This window comes from Osmerus eperlanus, chromosome 12, assembly GCF_963692335.1.
Source record: "Osmerus eperlanus chromosome 12, fOsmEpe2.1, whole genome shotgun sequence".
Lineage (NCBI taxonomy): Eukaryota > Metazoa > Chordata > Actinopteri > Osmeriformes > Osmeridae > Osmerus > Osmerus eperlanus.
The window spans coordinates 10,482,353-10,505,236 of record NC_085029.1 but is presented as its reverse complement, the minus strand read 5'-3'; the positions used below and the strand labels follow the sequence as shown (position 1 = coordinate 10,505,236).

Sequence of the window (22,884 nt, the reverse complement as noted above, 5' to 3'; positions counted from 1 at the left end):
TAGTCCATTGCGGGTCACTATTGGCTCAATGTTGAATGTAAAGTGAGTTGGGAAGTTGACGCATAGATGAACCTGATTTTAAAATAATACACTTTATATAGTCTTGAAAACTGTGTGGTGGAACATACTTTTACTGTGAGGTGAGGAAAGGAAAGGAAAAGTATCACAGCTATTTCCCCCAACAGTTTAAAATGTGTGCACACTTGAGGGCATGTGAAACCTCACCATGGCAATGTAGTTGGTACATTTGGACTCCATAACACACTACAGTAAGTGAACAGACAGTTCTCTGTTTTCTTTTTGTCCTTTTCGACTGTGTGTGATACATTTTCTTATTGTAGCTTAAATGAAGACAAATAATACCTATATTTTGTACTGTACATTACAGTATCTACCAGTAGTAAGGGACATTTGTGATTTTCAACAGTTAATACACAAGCAGTTAAGCTTAGCATAGGAAGCTTAGCAGAGGAATAAATTGACACCCCACTTTCACAATAGTAAAAACATCCAGAAGTCATTACATATTTAGAACTAGTACTAATCGGTCAATGCTTCGCCCATCAATGGCACCTAGAAGTCATCTAAAAGTTTATGGCAAATGAAATTAAAACACAACATACAAATGACTATGCATGTCTAGTCTTCGATTTAACTCTCATTACACATTTGTTTGTATGTGTGTGAGTGTGTATGTCACGTTTTGTTTTAAAACCTCAAAGAATCATCTTCAAATATATATAAATAATGTCCCTATCAAAAAAACGATCATGACCATGTAGACTGGACTACAGCCACCCAGTATGGCTACTCAAACAGTCCATTTAAACCAAACATGTCTCTCTCCCTTCATTCCCACAACTAGCGTACACTGTATAGATCTCTCTATATATCTGGACAGAACGAACAAACAGGCAAACAATCTTCATCGCTGTCGAGTCAGGAAGGTAGTCTGGATGCTAGTCTGTTCCAGCACTGATCACGCCACCCCAGTCACTTAATCATCATCATCATCATCATCATCATCATCATCATCATCATCATCATCATCATCATCGTCGTCATGAGTCCATGACTTCGGAAGTAGTTTGGATCAGTCAATTCACCAACTGTTTTCTTTTGACAACCAGAGAGTGACGTGGATGGTTCGTGCTGGAACAATCTGGCATGCCAGGCTAGCAGGACATTGGTTGAGATGGGGGGCTTAAGGAGAGTTTGGAGTGTTTATCTTCGTCATCCTCTGATCAGACGATGGGTGCTGATCTGTCGTTGGTGACGGTGGGCTTCAGCCTGACTGTGGCGAACGGGTTCCCGCCTCTGGGAAACAGAAGAAAAACACAACATTATCACACTACGTTCATCTTCCTGAACCATATGATGAAATCATACAGTCCTTTTCATGCCAATATCAACATCCATCAGTGTGTCGTCATCAGGTACTCACCCCAGAAAGGGAGCCTTCCCTATCCCATTGGGTAGGATCATCTGTAAGCAAAACCAAATAAATGTTTTCTTTAGCTGTAGAACACACACTTACACGCATGTACGCAAACACACACACTCACAAAGATTGGAGGTAGTCTCAAGTGAGACAGGTTTCAGAAGAAAGTCAACTACACGTATTGCTAGAACTCCCCTTTCTTCCATGCTAGACTAGCTTTGACATGTACAGAGTGTACCATGACCTCATAGAGGGAATCTAGAAGATCTAGAATTGCCAGAACACACACCTACACACTCAAACATACACACACAAACAAATATACATAACTCAAAGTTAGAGAAGAATGAAAAATTCATCACACACATGCAGAGATGAAACACACTTAAAGACCAGTGAGTCAATCACTTAGGGGGAAGTGGTTAAAACACTGTTCATGTTTTCAGATATCCTTACAGCCATTATCACAAACACTATTGTACACCACAAGGGGGCAGACAGGGCCCAGATGAATGGTCAGGGCCCTCTATGGAAGGGTTAGAGTGCAGGCAGGGCTACGCACAAGCAAGCTGTAGCAGAATCCATCGAGGCTTATTGCCCTGACTGCAAACCTGGAGGGTAAAGTCACCTCACGGAAGTCACACAACTGTGGGCAGGAGAGAGGTGGGGGGAGGTGTGTGTGGCGAAGGGGAGTCCTTCTCTAGGATAGCCCTTCGGCAGCAGATCCAGCAGCGCACGGAGAGGAGGGGAGGGGGGAGTAAAGGAGAAGAGTGAGGAGAGGAGGGGGTCACACGAGGAGATTAGAGTAGAGGAGAGTGGAGGAGAGTAAAGGATAGAGGAGGATAGGAGAGTAGGGGAGAGGGGATAGGAGCAGAAGAGAGGAAAGTGGAGTGGAGGAGAGGAAAGTGGAGGAGAATGGAGGAGAGAAGATTAGAGGAGAGTGGAGGAGAGTAGAGGAGAAAGGAGAGAAGATTAGAGGAGAGTGGAGGAGAGGGGAGAGTGCCAGATCCTGCCATCCATTATTACTTCCCTCTCAAATCAGCTGACAGAGCAGGTCCTAACTGAAGCCCCGTAGTGTATATACTATCCTCTCCTCTAGTCCTCCCTCACTTCCTTCTTCAATCTTGCAGTCGTGGCAAAACCAGGCTGGTAACATTTTTTTAATGTCCTAAATTGTTATGCAGTCTACTTGAGGCTTTCTTTCCCCCTAACTATCCCTCCCCCTTACGCTCCCTCCCCCTTACTCTCCCTCCCCCTTACTCTCCCTCCCCCTTACTCTCCCTCCCCCTTACTCTCCCTCCCCCTTACGCTCCCTCCCCCTTACGCTCCCTCCCCCTTACGCTCCCTCCCCCTTACTCTCCCTCCCCCTTACTCTCCCTCCCCCTTACTCTCCCTCCCCCTTACTCTCCCTCCCCCTTACTCTCCCTCCCTTCAGCCTCCTCTGACAGGTGACTGGTGTAGTTCAGGTGTAAATGTTGAAATGTGGTGTTTTTGGACGGTTCTGACCGTGTTGTCGGGCGAGGGTGAGGAGGGGATGCTGAGGCTCCCCTGGGTGTCATCGCTGTAGTCTGGAGGTGGCAGCAACACATTCTCCTCCTCCTCCTCCTGTTCCAGCAGACTTCCCACGCTCTGACTCCGCACTGGGGTCCCCAAACTACTGCTGGGCACAAACACACACAGGACAAGCACACACGCTCAATGACACAAACCTACATCTACATCTCAAACGTTCTTACAAATGTCCAGTCGGTCGAGCCAGAACGAGGGTTGAGTGATTGTGTTTACCTGTTGGAGAACGCTGGCTCACTGTAAGGCCTGCAGTAAGATGAGGGGAACCAGCCGCGTCTGAGAGCACAACACACATCACAACGTAAGACCAACACCACAGCCACAAAGCTCTCACTGTTCTGACCAAGCATGGAACCATGGTACATTTTCAACTATCTAATTGCATCGACTGGAATTGGAACCTAACTGGAATTGGAAAACAATGTTGACTTAAATCGTTGTTCTCAAGCCAAGGCAGAAGAAGCAAGAAAGAGAAGTGTAAAGTGTTGGATGTGTTGCTTAGTAACAGCCAATCCCCGTTTGATTAAATCCTCTATTTGACAAAACTGCCATTGATAACTTCAAATTAAAGGCAATGTCAGCCTCCAGAAGCAATGATATTGGCTGGCAGGAAGAGAGACAGAGGATATATATTTTTGTCCATTTGTCTCCAAGCAGAAATGACAAAGAGCTTCTCTTGACCACCCAGTTAAAAACACTGTCTCTGATCCCTTCCCTTGCTGTAGTGCCAGGGGATGGAATAATGGGCGAGCGTAGCTGAGAGTTACTTGCCATCTCTCCTTAATAGCATGCACAAAAAAGGTACTGAGCTGACATCAAAGGCGGCTTCAAGCAATTAGGCTGACCTTGTCTTTTTCCAGCAATAAGACCAACCCATGTCTTCGAAAATGGTTCTCCACAAGCTGCCCAGACATATCTGGTTTAACAATAACATTGTCAGGGATGTCAGGCCCGACATTTCAGGGTATTGCCACATCTGCTACGGCACATTTGGCAGAGACTGAGGCTGTTAGTGCATCAGAAATAAATATCACTGTACAGAGGTTTCGGTGTCTTTGTGTGTGTTAGTGTGTGACCGAGTAGGTGCGTGTGTGAGTGAGTGAGTGAGTGAGTGAGTGTGGAGGGGGGTGGGAATAGCAGGTGATTCAGCCATATTCCTCTTTCTTCCTCCCCTCACTGACTAACTCAATATCCGGTCCTGCCTCGTCTTGATCGACCCTCATCCCACTCCGGAGCGCCCCAGCCCGGTCCTGCATCCCAGAGCAGCACCACAGAGCAGCGGCGTCGCTCCCAGCAGACCCAGAGCGCCCCAGCCTGGTCCTGCATCCCAGAGCGGCCCCACAGAGCAGCGGCAGCGCTCCCAGCAGACCCAGAGCGCCCCAGCCTGGTCCTGCATCCCAGAGCGTCCCCACAGAGCAGCAGCGTCGCTCCCAGCAGACTCAGGTCCTGTTAGGCTGGCTGGTTGGGGAGCGGCACCAGGGCGAACGTACCCTGACAGTGCAACAGAGACGGGGAAAAGGCAGGGCCCCGCATTCCTGTCATACTGCTTCTGCGGCGCACTTCCAGAAACAGAGGAATGTGAACATGCCACCGCAAAAAGCAACTGCCCCGTCGGATGTGTGGGGCACGACACATGGCAGGTGTCTAGGGAAAGTACTTTTTCTCATTACGAGGGAGCAACTGTATCAACGGAATGAACGGCCATTTTGTGACTTGACTGCATTGACTTTGAATGTGCTAGCAAACCTCATAGATACTCCATGAGCTTTGGATTGTGATATAGTCACTTCCACAGGCCCTGCTGTATGATTCAGTAGCATGTCATTTGACCTTCACATTGACATATGACTTGCTACTCATCGAGCACCTGGTTCCTGGGCTGGGCTCCTTTAATCAACCACAAGTAAGACTTCATCCTAAGCCTTTCAGGAACAGATCACAGTAAACAACCGGGTCATATTTAGCAACCCAGTACATAAATCCTTCCCAACCACTGACTTCTGGTGAGGCCTCTATGAACACGGGCTTGTGATGGTGAACTCACTGCCTGGTCTTCTCCAGCTCTCCGTACAGCCAGCCGTCCTTCTCCTCCTGGATGAGCAGCGTGATGATGTCACCTTCGTCGAAGCTGAGCAGTGTGGCGTTGTTCCCGGCCATGTGGGGGAAGATGGTTCGCACCTTGGACTTCTTCCCCAGGTTCAGGCCTGACGACAGGGACACCGACCGGGACAGGCTGTCCCCGTCTTCTGAGCTGCCCTGGTCTGGACACACATACACACACACACACACACTGGGTTACATACAGTCTCTGATACAACTACAACATGCATTGGCAGGTGCCTTGTCCCTAGGTAGTCAGATATATATATATTAGAATCTAGGTGTGTTCATTAGACTTCAGTACAGAAAGCTAAGCAGCTCCTCAAGGTACAAGAAGATCTGGACTGGTTTGCTGCAACATACCTGTGTTCTGGTCGTAAGAGGCGGACCTGATGGGGGACCTGAGTGGGTCCGGGTGGAACATGTTGGCCAGAGGGCTGATTTGGGCCTTGAGCTGGGGAGCTGGAGGGGGAACCATTGTCTCCAGGTTGTTCTAAGAGGAACATGAGAAAACACGAGATAACATTCCCCAACTGCCAGGCTCCATGGTAACATTTGTCTTTGTGAGTCAGAACACAACATATGCTTCCAGCGAAGAGCCCGATTGGTCTCTGATGTCACATCCTGTGATGTCGCGCCACACACTCACGCTGTTGTAGTGCTCCAGGCGTGGCGAGGGTTGGGGGGTGGTGGCGACGGGCGTGCGAAGCCCCTCGATCATGGTCATCACCGTGTCGGGCACCTTGGTGGCATCGCTGCACTTCTCCTGCCAGCTGGGCAGCTTCTCCGCCAGGATCTCCTTCGCCTGCCGATGACAGACGCACCACACTCAGAACTCAAGAGCTTCTTGACCATTCATAACTCCATCCCCTGCTGCCCTCCCTCTCCCTGCTGCCCTCCCTCCCCCTGCTGCCCTCCCTCTCCCTGCTGCCCTCCCTCTCCCTGCTGCCCTCCCTCTCCCTGCTGCCCTCCCTCCCCCTGCTGCCCTCCCTCCCCCTGCTGCCCTCCCTCCCCCTGCTGCCCTCCCTCTCCCTGCTGCCCTCCCTCCCCCCTGCTGCCCTCCCTCTCCCTGCTGCCCTCCCTCTCCCTGCTGCCCTCCCTCCCCCTGCTGCCCTCCCTCTCCCTGCTGCCCTCCCTCCCCCCTGCTGCCCTCCCTCTCCCTGCTGCCCTCCCTCTCCCTGCTGCCCTCCCTCTCCCTGCTGCCCTCCCTCCCCCCTGCTGCCCTCCCTCCCCCTGCTGCCCTCCCTCCCCTTTGCTGCCCTCCCTCTCCCTGCTGCCCTCCCTCTCCCTGCTGCCCTCCCTCTCCCTGCTGCCCTCCCTCCCCCCTGCTGCCCTCCCTCTCCCTGCTGCCCTCCCTCTCCCTGCTGCCCTCCCTCCCCCTGCTGCCCTCCCTCCCCCTGCTGCCCTCCCTCTCCCTGCTGCCCTCCCTCTCCCTGCTGCCCTCCCTCCCCCCTGCTGCCCTCCCTCTCCCTGCTGCCCTCCCTCCCCCTGCTGCCCTCCCTCCCCCTGCTGCCCTCCCTCCCCCCTGCTGCCCTCCCTCTCCCTGCTGCCCTCCCTCTCCCTGCTGCCCTCCCTCCCCCCTGCTGCCCTCCCTCCCCCCTGCTGCCCTCCCTCTCCCTGCTGCCCTCCCTCCCCCCTGCTGCCCTCCCTCTCCCTGCTGCCCTCCCTCTCCCTGCTGCCCTCCCTCTCCCTGCTGCCCTCCCTCCCCCCTGCTGCCCTCCCTCTCCCTGCTGCCCTCCCTCTCCCTGCTGCCCTCCCTCCCCCTGCTGCCCTCCCTCTCCCTGCTGCCCTCCCTCCCCCCTGCTGCCCTCCCTCTCCCTGCTGCCCTCCCTCTCCCTGCTGCCCTCCCTCCCCCTGCTGCCCTCCCTCTCCCTGCTGCCCTCCCTCTCCCTGCTGCCCTCCCTCCCCCTGCTGCCCTCCCTGTTCTCCCTCCATCCCCTACTCTCCACCCCTTGCCTACTCTCCTTCCCTCCCTACCTCTCCCCTCTCTCTCCCAACCCCTCCTTTGCCCCTCTCCCTCACCTCCCCTCTCTCTCCCAACCCCTCCTCTGCCCCTCTCCCTCACCTCCCCTCTCTCTCCCCACCCCTCCTCTGCCCCTCTCCCTCACCTCCCCTCTCTCTCCCCACCCCTCCTCTGCCCCTCTCCCTCACCTCCCCTCTCTCTCCCCACCCCTCCTCTGCCCCTCTCCCTCACCTCCCCTCTCTCTCCCCACCCCTCCTCTGCCCCTCTCCCTCACCTTCTCGTGGAAGGCGGCGGTCTGGTAGGAGAACATGCAGTGCTTGTCCACCAGGAAGCAGAAGCGCCTCTTCTCCTCCAGCAGGGCCTCCTTGCAGCCGTCGGCGATGAACGACTGCATGTCCATCTGACGGGTCGTGACCGTCTCCAGGCACTGAGGACGACAGTCATGGGTCAAAGGTCAGGGGAGTGCAAACCGTTCTCATCATGACAAATGTAGATTCTTAACATTTGTATTCACCCTAACGTTAATCAGGACTACGCGGGGTGAGATAGATATGTATACTGCTCCAGGGAAAGAGCTTTACAACAACAAAACTCAATGAGCTGTCAGGTTTTATGGAGAGCGACAGTGAAACCTCAGAACCATCATCAATATGCTTGCGAACTCCAGTCACGTTCCTGTCTCTGCTACTGAAGACTAGAGCTAATGAGCCTCCTAATCATCGTCCCTGCAGTGACTAAGCCCCCCCACCCCCCCGAACAAATTCTGTTCCGGTGCCTGGATATATTGGAACCTCTATCATGCCAGCCTGTCACTTTAACCAGTCACTTTATACAATAAGTTGACTGAAATGCACATCTTTCCAGCGAGGGGCTCAGAGAGGCAGTCACAAAGAGAGGACCTCTTTAAAACAACCCCCCCCCACCATCACCACCACCACCTCCCCCTCCCCTTATCTCTCCACTCTCCCGTTCCCAGGTTGCCATGGTGACAGTGAAAGCGGGTTTGTCTCTGGGGTTCTGGTTTCCTGGTGGTGTCACAGACCCTCCTCTAATGTATGTTCCATTCTCTCTCTTTCTTTCTATCCCTTCATCCCCCCCTAAGATGGGCCCACACATGCTCAAGCACGGAGCTCAAAAGAGAGAATGTGTGAGAGAAGGACAGAGAAACACAGATACATAAGAGAGCAATAGCAAGATAAAGATAAAGGAGAGAGACTAAGAGACAGATAAAAAGAGAAAGAATTTGCTTATGTGTGTACGCCTCAGTGAAGCTGAGGTAATATCAACATTATAAAGCACTGTGCAGTTGGACAATCGAATCTCCTCACCTTCCTTCCGTGGTGTTATATTTGTTGGCATTTGTAAAACCCTAGAGTATGGAGGGTTCCAGTCCATTTCACCAGCCAGTTTCACACTGATACGAGATCTTTTTGCTATCTCTATTGCCATTCAGGTGTAAAGGTAATGTAAGCACTGATACCAGGGTATGTGACAGACATAAACAGCCATGCAAGAGCATTGGGTAACATGGACAATTTAACATTTAAGTTCATTAACTGACAGCAGTCAACATAGGACTATGAAACCAATTAATAAAGCAGATCTGCCAGAGAAGCAGGCAACAGTTCTCACACGTGAGTGCAAACACACACACACACACACACACAAACCTCATCAATAACCCCTCTTGTCGTTCTGATTGAAGTGTTTGTGTGTCAGAAGGACAATTACTGAACAAGCTCACTCCATCCTCCAGCCTCAACATCCAGGCGGATCTCCAATACACCAGCTTAGCCCTCTGAGGACACAACGTGCTGTGAACCCCCTACACCTCTCCACAGCATCCCTGTGAACCCCCCACACCTCTCCACAGCATCCCTGTGAACCCCCCACACCTCTCCACAGCATCCCATTGTAAACCACCAAGTCTAGGTCACCGGTCACCACTCGGCCCACCTGCTTCTGGTCTCACCTCGTTCTCCTTGATCTGGTACTTGCTGGCGTGTTTGCCTTGGCTCTTCCTGCGGAGCTTCTTCAGGTCTGTCTGCGAGCGGTCTAGCGAGTCCTGCTTCGACTTGTGCTCTGACTGGTACCGCTTGTAGGTGGCCTGGGCCAGAAGAACAGGGTCACAGCAGAACCGGGTCAAACACTCCCCTGATACGGCCACATGCCTGGGGTGCACTTAATTTACTTCAACATGCACGCCAGTGCCGTTTCTTCATACTTACGGTCATGTACTTCACGTCCATGTCTGTCTTCTTCTCCAGCTCGATGATGATTTCCTTGTGGAACCTCTTGAACTGGAAAAACAGTAGAATGAGGGTCATGTCATGGATGCAGTTCGGCAGGTGGTTGCAGATCGATACAGGAAGTACAATGGCCTGGCGATGACATGGCGATAAGACTGAAGAGGAATGCTGTAGAGATCATGACTTTCCGAGTAGGACAAATTCCTATAGGAGGCCTGCTTATCTCCTGCTCTGAGTTAAAGATTTACTACTTTCCCCTCTTATAGATAAAACAAAATAAGCATAGCTGGCAGATCAAGAGCCCTTATATCATCAAGTGGTGACAACACAGGCCTGTTAAATAGCCTGGATACCAAGGCTCTGGAAAGTGCGCTTTTTAATTGCACTTAACAAACAGACTGTATCTTCAAGAGTCGGAGCTGAGAGGGACTGTGAGGTTGGGCTGGTCCAGGTCAAGGGTCAGACGTCAGCCTGTTGTGCAGACATGTGTGTCGTCCTGACATACTTATGTTGCTGTTGCCAATGGTCACACTCCTGAGGCTTAACAGCAAGTATTCTGAGCCTGTTGCCCTGAAGCAGTATAGACAGATAATAGCTTTGCTCCTCCTCCTCCTCCTCCTCTTCCTCCTCCTCCTCTTCTCCTGTTCTTGTCAAACTCCGCTACCATTTCACTTCAAGAAAGAGCACTCAGCAAGACGACAGGTAGGATATTTGAGGTGAGGAGAGAGGAGAGCAGAGGACAGAGGAGAAGCTACTTACATTCTCCTCCATTTCCAGGTGAACCTTCCTGTGAACCTCAGAGATATCCATAAGAACCACACCTATAGGTACAGGACACAAACACACACAGGATCACATACCTTTACCTGAGTTGACAAAGTTTATTATATCATTACAGACAAATGTTAAGCACTTGTACTGTAGGTGGTTGTGGAAATTCAGAAACAGGCAATGACAGTGTTTTCATCTAGATCAATGTGCAACTGAGGTATGGATGGAAAGTGGCCATACAGATTATCATAGACAAACAGACACAGAACAATCCCCATAGACACACAGTCAGAGCACCCTGGCACTGCGGACAATGGAGGACCATACTGGACCAGCAGGACAATAGGAGCTGACCAGATACCCGTCCAGCCACAGACACAATGGAGTTGGATTTAGAGGTTCTGGTCTGGTCAGGACAGTAAAGGTGAGTGTATTCTGGTCGGCTCCATGTGTTTGATTGAGACTGTGATGTGAGGATGACACAGCAAGATAGATGACATCATCCCTGAGCTTGGCTGGTTGGTTTACATCATTTGAATGTGTATAGAGTAAAAGGAGGGGGAACCAAGGACATCACCTGTGTAAACTCATACCTTCCACAAACACAACAACAAGTATTCACCTGAAAATCCCCTCATTTCAGGAGGCAACACCACAGCTGGGCCTGGGCGCATGACAAACTCTCTCAGACACACACACACCTCGACCCCCAAGCTCGGAACTCAAACATACAGTACGGAGCCAGCCCTAGGTCCAGCCCCTGGATCAGCATGGATGTACATAGGGCATTGTAAGCATCCACAGCTACAACAACATTGCCCTCTGAAGGTCACCAGAACACCCTAGTAAATGCTGCCTTTGTGCTGGGTGGGGTGGCTGTGGGGCGGGGGCAGCGGAGCTCAGGACAGGAGCACCAGCTGTTTGTACAGCAGCAAAAACAGCATGAGCTGGGGAGGAAGGCTGGCACTGAGGCTGGGGTAGAGGCTGAGACTAGGCCTGGAGTGGAGGCAGGAGAGGCCTGGGATCAGGACAAGGGGAAGGGTTAAGTTTGACTAAGTTTAGAGCTTGTGGGCTGGGCCTGGGAGTGAAGATGTGTCTGGGAAAGAAAAGGATTCATGCATCACCACTCCTTGGAGTCATGCAGACAGAGCATTGTGTAAAGACAACACACCCTGTATTAGAACAAGGTCTCCGTATCCACCTCACATGGAATGATTCATCCTCTTCAGATTGCAATTTGTGTGTAGCTGGTAATCTTCCACTGATCACCCATCCCTCTCTCTCTCTCTCTACCTCTCTCTCTCTCAGTTCATTCTCTTTGTCTCTTTATCTCATCCCCCTCATCTCTCCTTTGGGCCTCCTTCTCTCTGAGACGAGCCAAACAGACTGATCACAACTACTAGTTTGACCTGTGATTCTCTAATCCCACATATGACCCTAAAGTCTCCTCTGCCTGGCTGTCTGGGAAGGCCCAAGCTCTGAAATGAGGTCTCTGATACAGCAATCTGTCTCATCTACGGCCCTATGGGACCAGCCAATCACAAACACACACACACACATCTGCATGTTACATAAGAACAGATTTTAAACAATGTCAACCACAGTCGGAGCCAAGAGGAACTTAACGTTGGATTGAGCAGCTTGGTCATTAATTTGAGACAGCATACACACTCTGTATCTAATCTGTGGCTCGGGCAGATTACTTCTATATTTACCCTGGAGGGAGAAGGCCTTGCACAATGAGAGCTGACCAAACAGGTCAAGTGCATATCACAGTACACTTAACCTACCAAGGGGTTCTTGTTCTTCCCTCTTGAATCCTGGGCTGTAGTTCTAGAACTCAATCACCTTAGTTCTAGAACTCTAGGTTTGGTTTTACAGCACCATTAGACCCCAATAATCATAACGACAAAACGCTACAGTTGCAATCATCCAGCTTTTTTATCGGTATGTCGATAAGACAGAGAACAACAACAGACATTCCCTCCAGGTGATTTATGATGTATGACTAATGCCCTGTGCGTGTGCCCTCTGGCAGCAGAATACACGTCATCATCCTCAACATGGTGTTTCTGGAAGACCAAGGAAACACCAGACCAGAGCTGCAAGCAGAGTTGTTATGTCCACGTGATCAATAGTCAAGGTTCTGGGCTCCTCGTGATCAATCTTTTCTCCCGGCCAGAGACTGAGGAAATCTCGGCAACACCTATTTGAGTCATGATGACAGAGAAACAGTGACAGCCAGACAATCTGGAGGCCAAACATACCTGTGATAGGTGGGGAGAGAAGGGGGGGGGGGGGTTGGGAGATTACTATGGAGAAATCCATCCATCCCCGATGTCCTTGTGATGTGATTCACATCCACAAAACTCCCATAGACTGGATCATTTGTTGATATAACAAGGTGGTGACTGGGACATGCATCAAGGAGCAGCAGAACTTTAACATGTGTAAACTTCATTGTGCATATAAATCCATGATATCAAACATCCCTGTGTTCAATGATTGATGAAGTGTTAGGAACAGTAGGGTCAAGTGTGAAGGTTCTTGGGAAGGGGAGGGAGGTAGGGGGAAGACAGGGGGCGGGGGGGAAGACAAGGCGGGGGATTTGGGATTGCCTGGGGAGTAAAGGAGTGTGACTAAGACCATGAGGTAATATTTCATAACATATATTGAATTGATCCATCACCCCATCCATCCATCCATTTCCATCTCCTTATTCAAATAAGTAACTTATCGGAATGTCAGGTAGTTGAACCATGAATAAGAAATCAATGATCTGAAACTAACAGTAGGTGTTCCCACCAACCAGCTCACTCAGTCAGTTAGTCAAGAGGGAGGGTGGTGTTTTCTACGTTTTCAGACAGGACTAAATGTTTCTGCTCTGACCACAACACATTTTTAGACAGTAAGTGTGAGACAGGGAGTGGGAGAGAGAAGGAGAGACAGACAAAGAGAGAGAGAGAAAAGAGACGGTGGTTTCAGAGAAAGAGAAAGCAAGGTGCCTCTCAAGGAGGGAAAGGGTATGTGTGCGTGTGCATGTTTCTGGGCTCGCCGACAGCCCAATGTTGACACCGTGTCCACTTTTGTTGACGTACTCTGACAGATAGTTAGGCAGCGCTGTGGGATGTTTCCACCGAGAGGGACTCGCAGAGAACAAACACCAACATTAACACAACCTACTGCTACTGCTTCATGTTGGTGTACACAGCAAATTAACTATGAAGACTTCTCGGCCACTTGGCTAGTCTTCCGTCGCTTCGGCACACTTAAGTGTATGTTGTCAGCTAGACTGAGAAACTCCTATCAAACCGCTAGGGGGAGAAACAGCATCAGCAGGTGTTCGGACCTTCAGCAAACCTCAAGTTCGCCTCTAAAAATGGTTGCCGTCAAATAAACGAGAGGTCAGTCTAGGACACACTTAAGTCGTCTCCTGAGACACTCAAACAATCCTGAGACACTCAAACAGTCGAGTGGACACTGTTTACCTTTTTCTTTACTCGCAGTGACAGCTCGGGTTCAATATTTTAAAAACGTGTTTCAGCCTGCAGGTTTGATAAACAGCCCAAAGAAAAGGTGGAAGGGCGGGGGGCTCTCTCTTTCTTTCAATCTTTATTTCTTTCGTCAGCAACACTCCAGCTCTGCTTTGTGCTGTGCCCAGTCCGCTCTGCCTTGCCCATTAAACACAGGGCAAACTCAGTGTTTGTGTGTGTGTGTGTGTGTGGGGGGGGGGGGGGGGGGGGGGCGACACACTCTTGTCTGGCAAATACAAAGTGTGACCTTCTGCTGGGACACTGCTGGGAATTTATAATGTGAACTAAAAATTAATGGTCTAGAGTGGCAGCTGTGCAGTGTACTGTATGTACAGTGAGTTCATTTGAGATACATAGGCATGTGTCTCTATGGGGTCATGTGTGCATGCATGCATGTACAGTCCCCCTCCACACACACTTCCTGGCCAACAACATGATGAAAGATTCTTGTTATTTAACATCCAGGTATTTTCCATGACACTGAATGACAGGAAGGAGACTGGCAGTCTGGTCTCTCTCTCTCCTTCTCTCTCTCTCTCTTTCTCTCCCTCCCCTTGTTGTTAGCAGAGTAGGGTCATTCTTATCAATTCCCAGCTGTGGCACAAAACAATCAACAGTGCAACAACAGGACAGCTCTAATATTTGCTATTAGAGAAAAAATAAAAGCTGTTAGTACCTGCTAAAAAAAGACCATGTCAGTTTGTCAGTTGCATTCTTTCACCTCTAGGAGTCATGTAGGTGTGTGTGGTGAGAGTGGAGCGAGGACATAACCTCTGCAAGGGACATTATCGAGTCACCTCTCTCTATCTGAGGGACCTCAGTAGGTTTCATTGATAAGACAATTGTTCCATGTTCAGTACCGCGGCGTGTTTCTCAAAGTCACAGAACAAAAGCCAGAGGTTTAAGCAAACGGTCTCCAGGCAGGTCCGAGCAGCAGCACTCCACTAAAAACACAGCAGGTCTTCACCAGACCCACCAGGTGGGAACCAGAGGTAGGTCCTGTCGCCCACCCAGAGTTTTCCTTTGTAAAGTGGATCAGGACAAAACTCTGGCCTGTACATAGCAGACTTGGGTGTGGTGTGACGCTATTATGTCTTGGCATTGAGGAAGCCTGTCAGAGGTACACAAGCAGTTATGAAACCCAAGAAGGGTGTGGCATGATGTTCAGGAACGAGGAAGAGCGTGTGAGTGGTGCAACACCTGCTATTGTACAGGGAATATAATATCCCTTTTGATTAGGTGACATACGCCAACCTCAGGTCACCCAGGGGGACACTTCTTCCGTCACCTCTGTGCACTTCAGTTGGCACCGCAGAGGACGGGGGTGGGAGGGTGGGCCTGCTTCTGCCATCATAGGAATGGATTTGATCAATGGCACTTGGGTTTAATGTAGTTTATGTTGTTTAATGTAAGAGTGTGGAAGTGGGAACGGGTCTGATTGATTACTATACTGACAATCACCGAGATAAGAGTACATGGAAGTGGAGGCTGTTATTGCTTGCTTGAACATGTTGAAACGAATCCCCCGGCACTTCTCAATCAAATTAGGTTTGATTCCAAAACCTGAGGAGTCAAGTTCATGAAGGCTTGGAAAATCGTGTGACCTTAGATCTCATTTTAACAACCGAACTCGCTCTACTCAGACCTTCTAAAAGGGTTTAGGGGGGGTGTTTAGAGAGAGGGAGATGGGGGGTGGGGGGTGGAGGACTGAAATGGTGGGAAATAGTTGTCTCTGTCTGTCTTATTTGTTCTGTGTATTTGCTGCCTGTCTCGGAGTGATGCCTGAGAGAATTCACACCATCTCTCGGCTGAGATCTGCTCTGGACAGGCAGGACAGGAACAGATACACTCTGACAGACAAAAAGCTACTACAATGAGTGTTTCTCTGGCAGACATATTTGTTATTCCGTTCCACAACCTCTGATTTGTGATGCTTCGATTGTCAATCTCAGTGAACTGAGGGAGTCTTTACATTGCAGAAATTTACACATGCGCATCACCACACGCACGTACACACAAACACACGCACACCTCCAGCAGGGATAGAGGGTGAGACACACTGACATCAGGTTGATGTCACCTTGGTAAATATTCCTCGTGCATGTCCGTGAAACCATCCCTCTATTTATTCCCCCTTTCACATCATTTCTCTCCCTGTCTTTGTTCTGTCTTCCACTCTCTCTGAATGGACTTTTTCTTTTATCCGTGCCCCCCCCCCCCATCTCACTCTCTCCATGTCCAGTTCCTGGCTCTGCGCACGTACATCAGAGCCCGTTCACCTAGCTGCCCTGTCGCCGATGACAGAGGTTACATCGGAGCAGAGGAGGCTGGCTGATGGGCCATAACAGCAGCAGAAAAGTGGGTCACCTGTTCAGCCCACAGCACTCTAACACAGCAGGCTGGTGGCCTCCTCGGAAGGCAATAGCAACTTGTAGGAATAATGACAGCAGGGGTGAGAGAGATCGACCGAGGGTGGGAGAGAGGGAGGTGGAGAGATGGAGAGAAATAGGGAAGGTGATAGTTGGAGAGACTGAGAGATGGAAGAATGTAGAACCGAAGAAATGCAGGGATGTAGGGATGGAAAGATGACTATGACGGGAAGTTGGAGAGGTAGAGAGACGAAAATGAGAGCTACAGCAACAGAGCTACCGCTATAATCACATATTGTATTGAAGGACTTGACTGTCGTAAATATCAAGGGAAATTGATTTTCTTCCATCCTCAAGTGTTATTTGTATGACAATGAGACACATTCATGCGCATCTTCTTTGCCTCAGTAAAGGTACATTTGACAGGTCGGAGACATTCTTGCTTCAGTGCCAGTTCTCCTGGTGGAAACAGCCCAGTCAGGGACTCACCTCCAGTGTCTCACTTCAGACTCTTAATGGCACTCACACATGTGGACTCACACCGGTACACTCACAGTCAGGGTGTGCCACCTGTCAACTCACCCAGTTCTCTGGACACAGGAGACACAGCGGCAGTCTCCCCTATCTTAGACACAGCGTCAAAGTAGGTCTTCCCAGCCAGAGTCATCGCTGTTGGGGAGACAGGCAGGCAGATGATCAGACAGACAGACAGACGATGACACATCTGAATACAGACAATGACACAAAGTCTAAATAAACAGATCACTATTTGTTACTTATTTCCTGAAAGTTAAATGTATCAACACCTATCAATGCCCTTTAGTTCGTTACATGAGTCAAACAATAAAATCATTGACAGACAATACAGCTGTTGTTATAGAACATGCAGACAGAATGCTTGTGTTTACCTGCGACAGATTTCTCGTAGCTCTTCCCCAGATTAACCAGATTCCTCAGGCCAGGGTTGAACTGCTCCATCACATTCTAGAACAGAGAAGGAGAGGGGCGTGGGCGTGAGGTGGGAGGGGGTTCAGTTTATGCCTTTGCACTTGAGTCTGTGAACTAGGCTGCTTATTACCAAAGTATCAACAGTCACTGTTCCACTAGCAAATTTCAATGCACTTAACAGCAACACATGAATACTTTATTATTAAATATTTGAAAAAACGTTTTGTTGCTGCGTGAGGAAAGCTCTAATTTTGTAAGGTTTATCTTACTAAGAAAATATGGCGTGTGCTTGTTTTGAAGTTCCTATATTATATAAATATGACAATGCCTTAATGAGACTTTCAATCATTAACACGGACCTTTACATGTTACTGAGAGGGCGAAGTCCCAAACAGACCATCTACTGTGGTAAACCTAATCTGCCTATTGAAATTCTTCTACAATACAGCGTTGTGGACTCCCTCAATGTCTTTATTCCCCAGACACACCCTCAATAGAACAATCAACAGACAAGTTGCCAAAGCCGTATGCACCCTTCTGAAAGCAGAGAAACGGCAGTAGGAACAGGTTCCTTCACTTCCAGGTATATGAATCTGTGGCAATTGTGTAGGGCCATTAACTTAAATTAATTCAAGACACTTTCGGCCTGCCAGCAAAGGTGTGGCGTAGGCAGACAAGCGTCGCGAACTGATCATCTGCAAATGATTTGATGACGTTGTGATTGATCAAATCAAGGTTGGGTTTCAGGTACTGGTCATTTAACTTACAAAAGAGGGATGTGAAGAGGTTTTCCTCAACGGACTCACCACAGGTGTAGCCTATCAACCTTCACTTGCGCCTACAGGTAAACAGTCCAAATAGCGAGTTTATGTTGATCTTATAATGACAAGGTGTGTTTATGTCTCGTCAAAACAAGAACATTACCAATAATTAAGCTTTGCCCAACACAAATTGACATCGAGGAGAAGCCTAAAGTCTGTAAAATGTACTAAAAGTTTATAAAAACTTGAAGGATTTAGTCATTTCTGGATAACATCGGCAAGTGTTATATGGGGATTCTATGTGTTAAAAATGTCATCTATTCACCCGAGCCACTTACCTTATATGTACTTTCGGTCAGTTTATTCACGTCGTCTGGGTCTCGAGACATGTTTGCAGGAGTGTCTTATATACAATTCAAAGAAATTAAAACGTCAAAGAAATTAAAACGTCAAAGAAATTGAACGGTTCCGTTCCAGTATTTTAGATCTATAGTAGCCTAATAATGACGGCTGTCGGCTACAAATCCTCGCCTTTTGAATCTTTTGAAAGCTTTTTAATCCAGGAAAATGCCGGATGTCTTGTAAATAGCGCCACGCATTTGGATAAGCAGAAGAGTAACTCGCCAGTGGTGGCCAACGGTGCATGGAGCTTTACCGCTGACTGAAACCACTATCAAACTTTCAACGCGCATCTGTGTGTACACCCTATGTGTTCTGCGTGCTTGTAGGGGCTTGTAGGGGCGGGAGACCGAAAAGGGGGACCTTGACGTCACGGTCGTTGCAGTGCTTTCCGTGATGGGTGCGTCATGTATGTGTTTGAGCAATTGGAGGCCCGAAGACAAGACATTACAACATGCAGCTATTTTTCGACTTAATTTTCCTTTCAAAACTTCAAATTAAGCTAACTACTCACCTAAGACCTCTCAGTATCATGGCATTATAAATTAATTATGTTCCGTATGAAGCTGGTCTTAAACCGTTTACATGTTCAAATGAGAGGTTTTCTTTTAAGTAATATATTTGTAAGCTATTTTACCAGCATTTTTGTGTTGGAGACGCATTCGCTCTGATGTAATTAACTAGAGGATTAAAGTGCATAACTGGGACTTATGTGCACATACTACCCGTATAGGCACATCGCCATCTAGTGACATTATTGATATCTGCAGTCTCAGCCGTGCCTAAGGTCTAAGAAAGGAACACCTGACATGTCATCTGAACTGTAATAGTTACTTCGAGAAAAGAAGAAAGGAGAAGGAAGGTCCTCATCAACAGTTGAGAGGGTAAGGAGAGGCAACCACCTCTTTCAAGAGAGAGAAGAAACGAAAGAGAGACCAACGGGTGAGGGACAGACAGGCTTACTGAAAGAGGGAGGGACAGAAACACCGTTGTGTTTCATCTCATCCTAGATCCTACAGCAAAACCAAACTGCACGTTTTGAACAAGGCTAAGGAGACCTTTTGAAAAAGCTGTACAAAAAAAGTAGGCCTATATCCGTCATTCCTATGGGTCACTGCTCACTGCTCAGCAGACTGGCCTGAGCGTAACTGTGGGGAATCTATTGAAGGACCCCCCCACACACACACTCCTCTTTACAGTTATCTATGCTTGAGAACACAACGGGGCTTTGTGTCACTAGACCCTTATGTAACGCATGGCGCTGATTTCCAAGGATCATCAAAACGACATAAAGCCATAGCCAAACTTGATTGCACCACTTCCAACATAACTCCTGACCAAGCTCCATGACAGTAACGTTTACAGACGAATTTCCTCAGTCTTGAGGTAGCCTCTCAATTTGTAACTCCTGTGCGTGGAAAACTGCATATGTATCGGTAAATATTGTACCCTTTTAATAACATTTGTACACATATGTTACTTTGTGGTGTTTATACTGTTCGGCCTGCTTATGGTCTGTTTTCCAGAAATAAACTTGCGTGGGTATGCCTGTCTTTGCCCCTGATCCTGAGCCTTACAGTATATGGGGCAACGGACGAATTGATCAGCTTGGGTAGGTCATCTTAAGATTGATTTGAGGCAATATTTTTGGGAAATGTACATGATACTTTGAAAACGTAATCTAATCAAATCAAATTGTCTTTTTTTTTCAGAAAATGTTGCGGGGAAGCTCCTATTTTATCAGAAGGAAGGCAATGCTACGTACCTGCGGGACAGTGGAGAGCTGGCCTCCGAGATAACCACGGAGGCCATGTTCGAACTGTTCGATCCCAGGAATACTTTACGGACTGCGCACTTCAGTTACACTTGGGACTTCGGCAACGGGTTTGTGGACTTTGCTTATCAAGCCGTGAATTCCGATTTACGTTACATAACTGAAACCGTCTTTTTTTCTTTTCTTTTGTGAAGCGAGGTGATAAAGGGCTTCGAACCGTTTGTGACATACAACTATATGGCATCAGGTAACTACACCCTGCGACTCAGAGTGGGGGCCAACGTCACCAAACACGCCACCATACTGACCGGGGTTTATAGTATGGATGTCACGGTGCTGGGTATGTGGACCTATTAAAATATTCGAAATAAACAATTATTATTTATGTCTAGAATGACTGATGGGGAAATCATGATTTGAAATAGTCTCGCATCAAAAACGGATAACATTTTGTATGTTGAGGGTACCTGATTAAATGGCACCTTAAGCTTCTGATTGTGTATCCATGTTTAATAAAAAATCATTAAACATTTTCTTTAGATGCCATCAAAAACATTAAACTGACAGGGCCTACTACCTACCAGGTCTCTCAAAATACCAGTCTGGCTGTTCATGTGGATGGAAGGTTAGTGTGTGTGTCACAGTATCCAATTCATGGTACATAACCATGGCATGTTAACTCCTTGTTGTGGACCACAGCAAACAGAATATTCTTTGTGTTCTAACCCTGTCTCCTTTATTCATGTGTGTGTGTCCTTTCTTCATATATATATATGTGTGTGTGTGTGTCCTTTCTTCGTGTGTGTGTGTGTGTGTGTGTGTGTGTGTGTGTGGACTCCCCAGTCCCCCTATGTGGGTGTGCTGGCGGATCCTGCCCAACTGTGTGACGGACACAACGGTGGGGTGTCAGCTGACCATGCTGTATGAGAACACACTGAAGCTGAACCACACCTTCACTTCCACCGGCGTGCACTGCCTGGACATCAGCGCACGCAACGAAGTCAGCTCGCTGCAGACCTCCTACAGCTTCTTCGTCAGGAGGGACCGTAAGCTGCTTCTGTCTCTGCATCATTAGGAAGAAATCATCTACCTTTGCCACAATATGTCACAGAAGACCCCTGGGGTGTTGACGAAGTCATTGCCATAGTTACAGTCTGTGATAGGATTTGATAAGAAAGTAGGTCTGGAGATATGATCATTAAGGACAGCCTAGAAACGGGACTGAACAGGTCCTGCTGATGAATTCTGAAGAAATAATCCCCCCTTGCCATGCTCGCCCACCTGCCGCCCTCCCCTCTTTTCTTTTTACAAGGTCTCAATGGTCCTTTACACTGAGATTTGTGTTCACGTTTTACAACAGTACTTTACTACGTCAGAATGCATTCAGAATCATACTGAGGAATCAGTTCAACCCCAGCTAGACCAGACTAGTTCAGCCCAGCCAGGGCAGCACATGTCGTCTATGGCAGATGCATTGGTCACCCTATATCTGCTGCTGGGAATTCAGTGGGGAGTCTGGAGAACTTGTGACCAGGTTGTAATCAAGAACAATAGGGTCTTTAACACCAAGAGTATCGGTGACATTTTTCGAAGAGGTACCCGAGGTACTGTTTGGGTGGGGGTGCGTGGGGGGGGGGGAGTAAGGTCAGCAGTTAAGAGCTACCTTCCAAATAGATCCAGCGTGACATACACTCCCAATTTTAAAAACTGTGAATGTCATCATGGCCTCCATTTCATCCTCAGCGTCAGGGAATCAACTGTATACTTGCAGCATGTTCTCTCTGTGTTTCCTTACAGCCTTCAGTAACCTGTTCTTCATCCTGCCCTGCGCAGCCATCCTCATGGCAACATTCTGCTTCATTGCAGTGGTTGCCTGTCGCCCTTGGCGTGGAAACAAGATGAAGCCGAAGGTAGAGAGGACAGACACCAGGACTTACTTGCTGCATTCACTTGTGATCCCTAAGCTGACGTGCCTAGTACTGTTTGTAATACGGTATTGCTGTCACCTATCCACGGCTTTTTATGTGAGAAAATGAGGAAGATATCTGTGTATTGTACTAGTTGTCATGTTTGGGAAGATGTTTCACAACATGACCACAAGGGGGCGAACAACACAAACACTGGAACGTGAAACACCAAAACCAATGCTATTGAACATCTCTGTGTGTGTGTGTGTTTCTACAGATGGCTGCGTACTCCAGCAGGGACACCTTCCCTCAGATGGAACTGCGAGAAGCCCCTGGGCCTTCCCCCCTCTATTCCTCCATCCAGCCCTCATCTGCGGGGAGAGCAGAGAGGCAGCCCCTCATCATGCAGCACGGGACACGCCCCACTCTCTACCAGACCTCACCCCTGTCTCCCTCTGCTCTGTCCAAATGAGTGTTAGAAAGGTCACACAACTTCACACTTATCGGTTTCCGTCCCAGAGCTCCCATTATAACTATTTTAAATGTATATAAAAAATATTATATTAAAACTTATAAGCGTTTTCTTTGAACTATTCTATGTAACAGGTTTTTCCGCTGATGTGAACATCAGGAAGTGTGAACATCAAGAGTCCAAGGGTAATGTTCTGTATTGGGTCTCTACGGTGATGAATGATGACTGTCAGTCGCTTGGTGGGGAGGGATCTTAATGGTGGACACCTGGGGGCTGCGGCATAAACCAATCACAGACCTTGGGGAGAGAAGAACACTGATGTGTGTGCACTGTTATGTGATTAATGAGAACGACCTTGAGGCCCACAGGCATGAGTTGCCTAGAGCCTGCAGCGGCTTTGCATCAGCACAAACTGAACTCGCTCAACATTTTTTAATTTGTACATGTACAATTGAGTGGACTTGGATGTCAATAAATGAATAGGAGAGCTTATTACTCCCAAACTGTGTTCAACATTTACATTTAGCAGACGCTCTTATCCAGAGCGACTTACAGTAAATACAGGGACATTCCCCCGAGGCAAGCAGGGTGAAGTGCCTTGCCCAAGGACACAACGTCAGTTGGCATG

At 48.5% G+C, this 22,884-nt stretch overlaps 2 protein-coding genes across 4 annotated transcripts; one reads left to right on the top strand and one right to left on the bottom strand.

Annotated features, from left to right (window-relative positions):
- Positions 1-73: 73 nt before the first annotated feature.
- On the bottom strand, positions 74-18,417 carry baiap2l1a (BAR/IMD domain containing adaptor protein 2 like 1a). 2 transcript variants are annotated; one of them, XM_062474537.1, is made up of 14 exons: positions 18,043-18,417; positions 16,904-16,979; positions 16,578-16,664; positions 10,082-10,143; positions 9,302-9,373; positions 9,046-9,180; positions 7,348-7,500; positions 5,760-5,915; positions 5,474-5,603; positions 5,055-5,271; positions 3,227-3,286; positions 2,948-3,101; positions 1,445-1,485; positions 74-1,317 (listed from the first exon to the last, which is right to left on the bottom strand). In XM_062474537.1, the coding sequence occupies exons 1-14, from the start codon at positions 18,091-18,093 to the stop codon at positions 1,245-1,247; spliced, it is 1,467 nt and encodes a 488-aa protein (XP_062330521.1). In that variant the 5' UTR covers positions 18,094-18,417; the 3' UTR covers positions 74-1,244. The 2 variants fall into 2 exon arrangements, with proteins under 2 accessions (XP_062330521.1, XP_062330522.1); XM_062474538.1 differs by having other exon boundaries at positions 2,948-3,098; positions 18,043-18,416.
- Positions 17,534-22,763, top strand: tmem130 (transmembrane protein 130). 2 transcript variants are annotated; one of them, XM_062474540.1, is made up of 8 exons: positions 17,534-17,787; positions 19,630-19,715; positions 19,816-19,987; positions 20,072-20,217; positions 20,418-20,502; positions 20,721-20,923; positions 21,675-21,901; positions 22,062-22,763. In XM_062474540.1, the coding sequence occupies exons 3-8, from the start codon at positions 19,914-19,916 to the stop codon at positions 22,254-22,256; spliced, it is 930 nt and encodes a 309-aa protein (XP_062330524.1). In that variant the 5' UTR covers positions 17,534-17,787; positions 19,630-19,715; positions 19,816-19,913; the 3' UTR covers positions 22,257-22,763. The 2 variants fall into 2 exon arrangements, with proteins under 2 accessions (XP_062330524.1, XP_062330523.1); XM_062474539.1 differs by lacking the exon at positions 17,534-17,787 and adding an exon at positions 18,361-19,539 and having other exon boundaries at positions 21,675-21,787.
- The last annotated feature ends 121 nt before the right edge of the window (positions 22,764-22,884 follow it).

What these genes read in the sequence shown, in the direction of transcription:
- baiap2l1a (XM_062474537.1), bottom strand. Translation starts at nt 18,093, where the DNA reads ATGTCTCGAGACCCAGACGACGTGAATAAACTGACCGAAAGTACATAT. An exon ending in TCCTGTGTCCAGAGAACTGG is followed by an intron (nt 10,144 to 16,577) that starts GTGAGTTGACAG and finishes CTGTACCTATAG; the next exon opens with GTGTGGTTCTTATGGATATC. An exon ending in TGGACGTGAAGTACATGACC is followed by an intron (nt 9,181 to 9,301) that starts GTAAGTATGAAG and finishes CTTCTGGCCCAG; the next exon opens with GCCACCTACAAGCGGTACCA.
- tmem130 (XM_062474539.1), top strand. An exon ending in GGACGAATTGATCAGCTTGG is followed by an intron (nt 19,716 to 19,815) that starts GTAGGTCATCTT and finishes TTTTTTTTTCAG; the next exon opens with AAAATGTTGCGGGGAAGCTC. An exon ending in ACTTGGGACTTCGGCAACGG is followed by an intron (nt 19,988 to 20,071) that starts GTTTGTGGACTT and finishes TCTTTTGTGAAG; the next exon opens with CGAGGTGATAAAGGGCTTCG.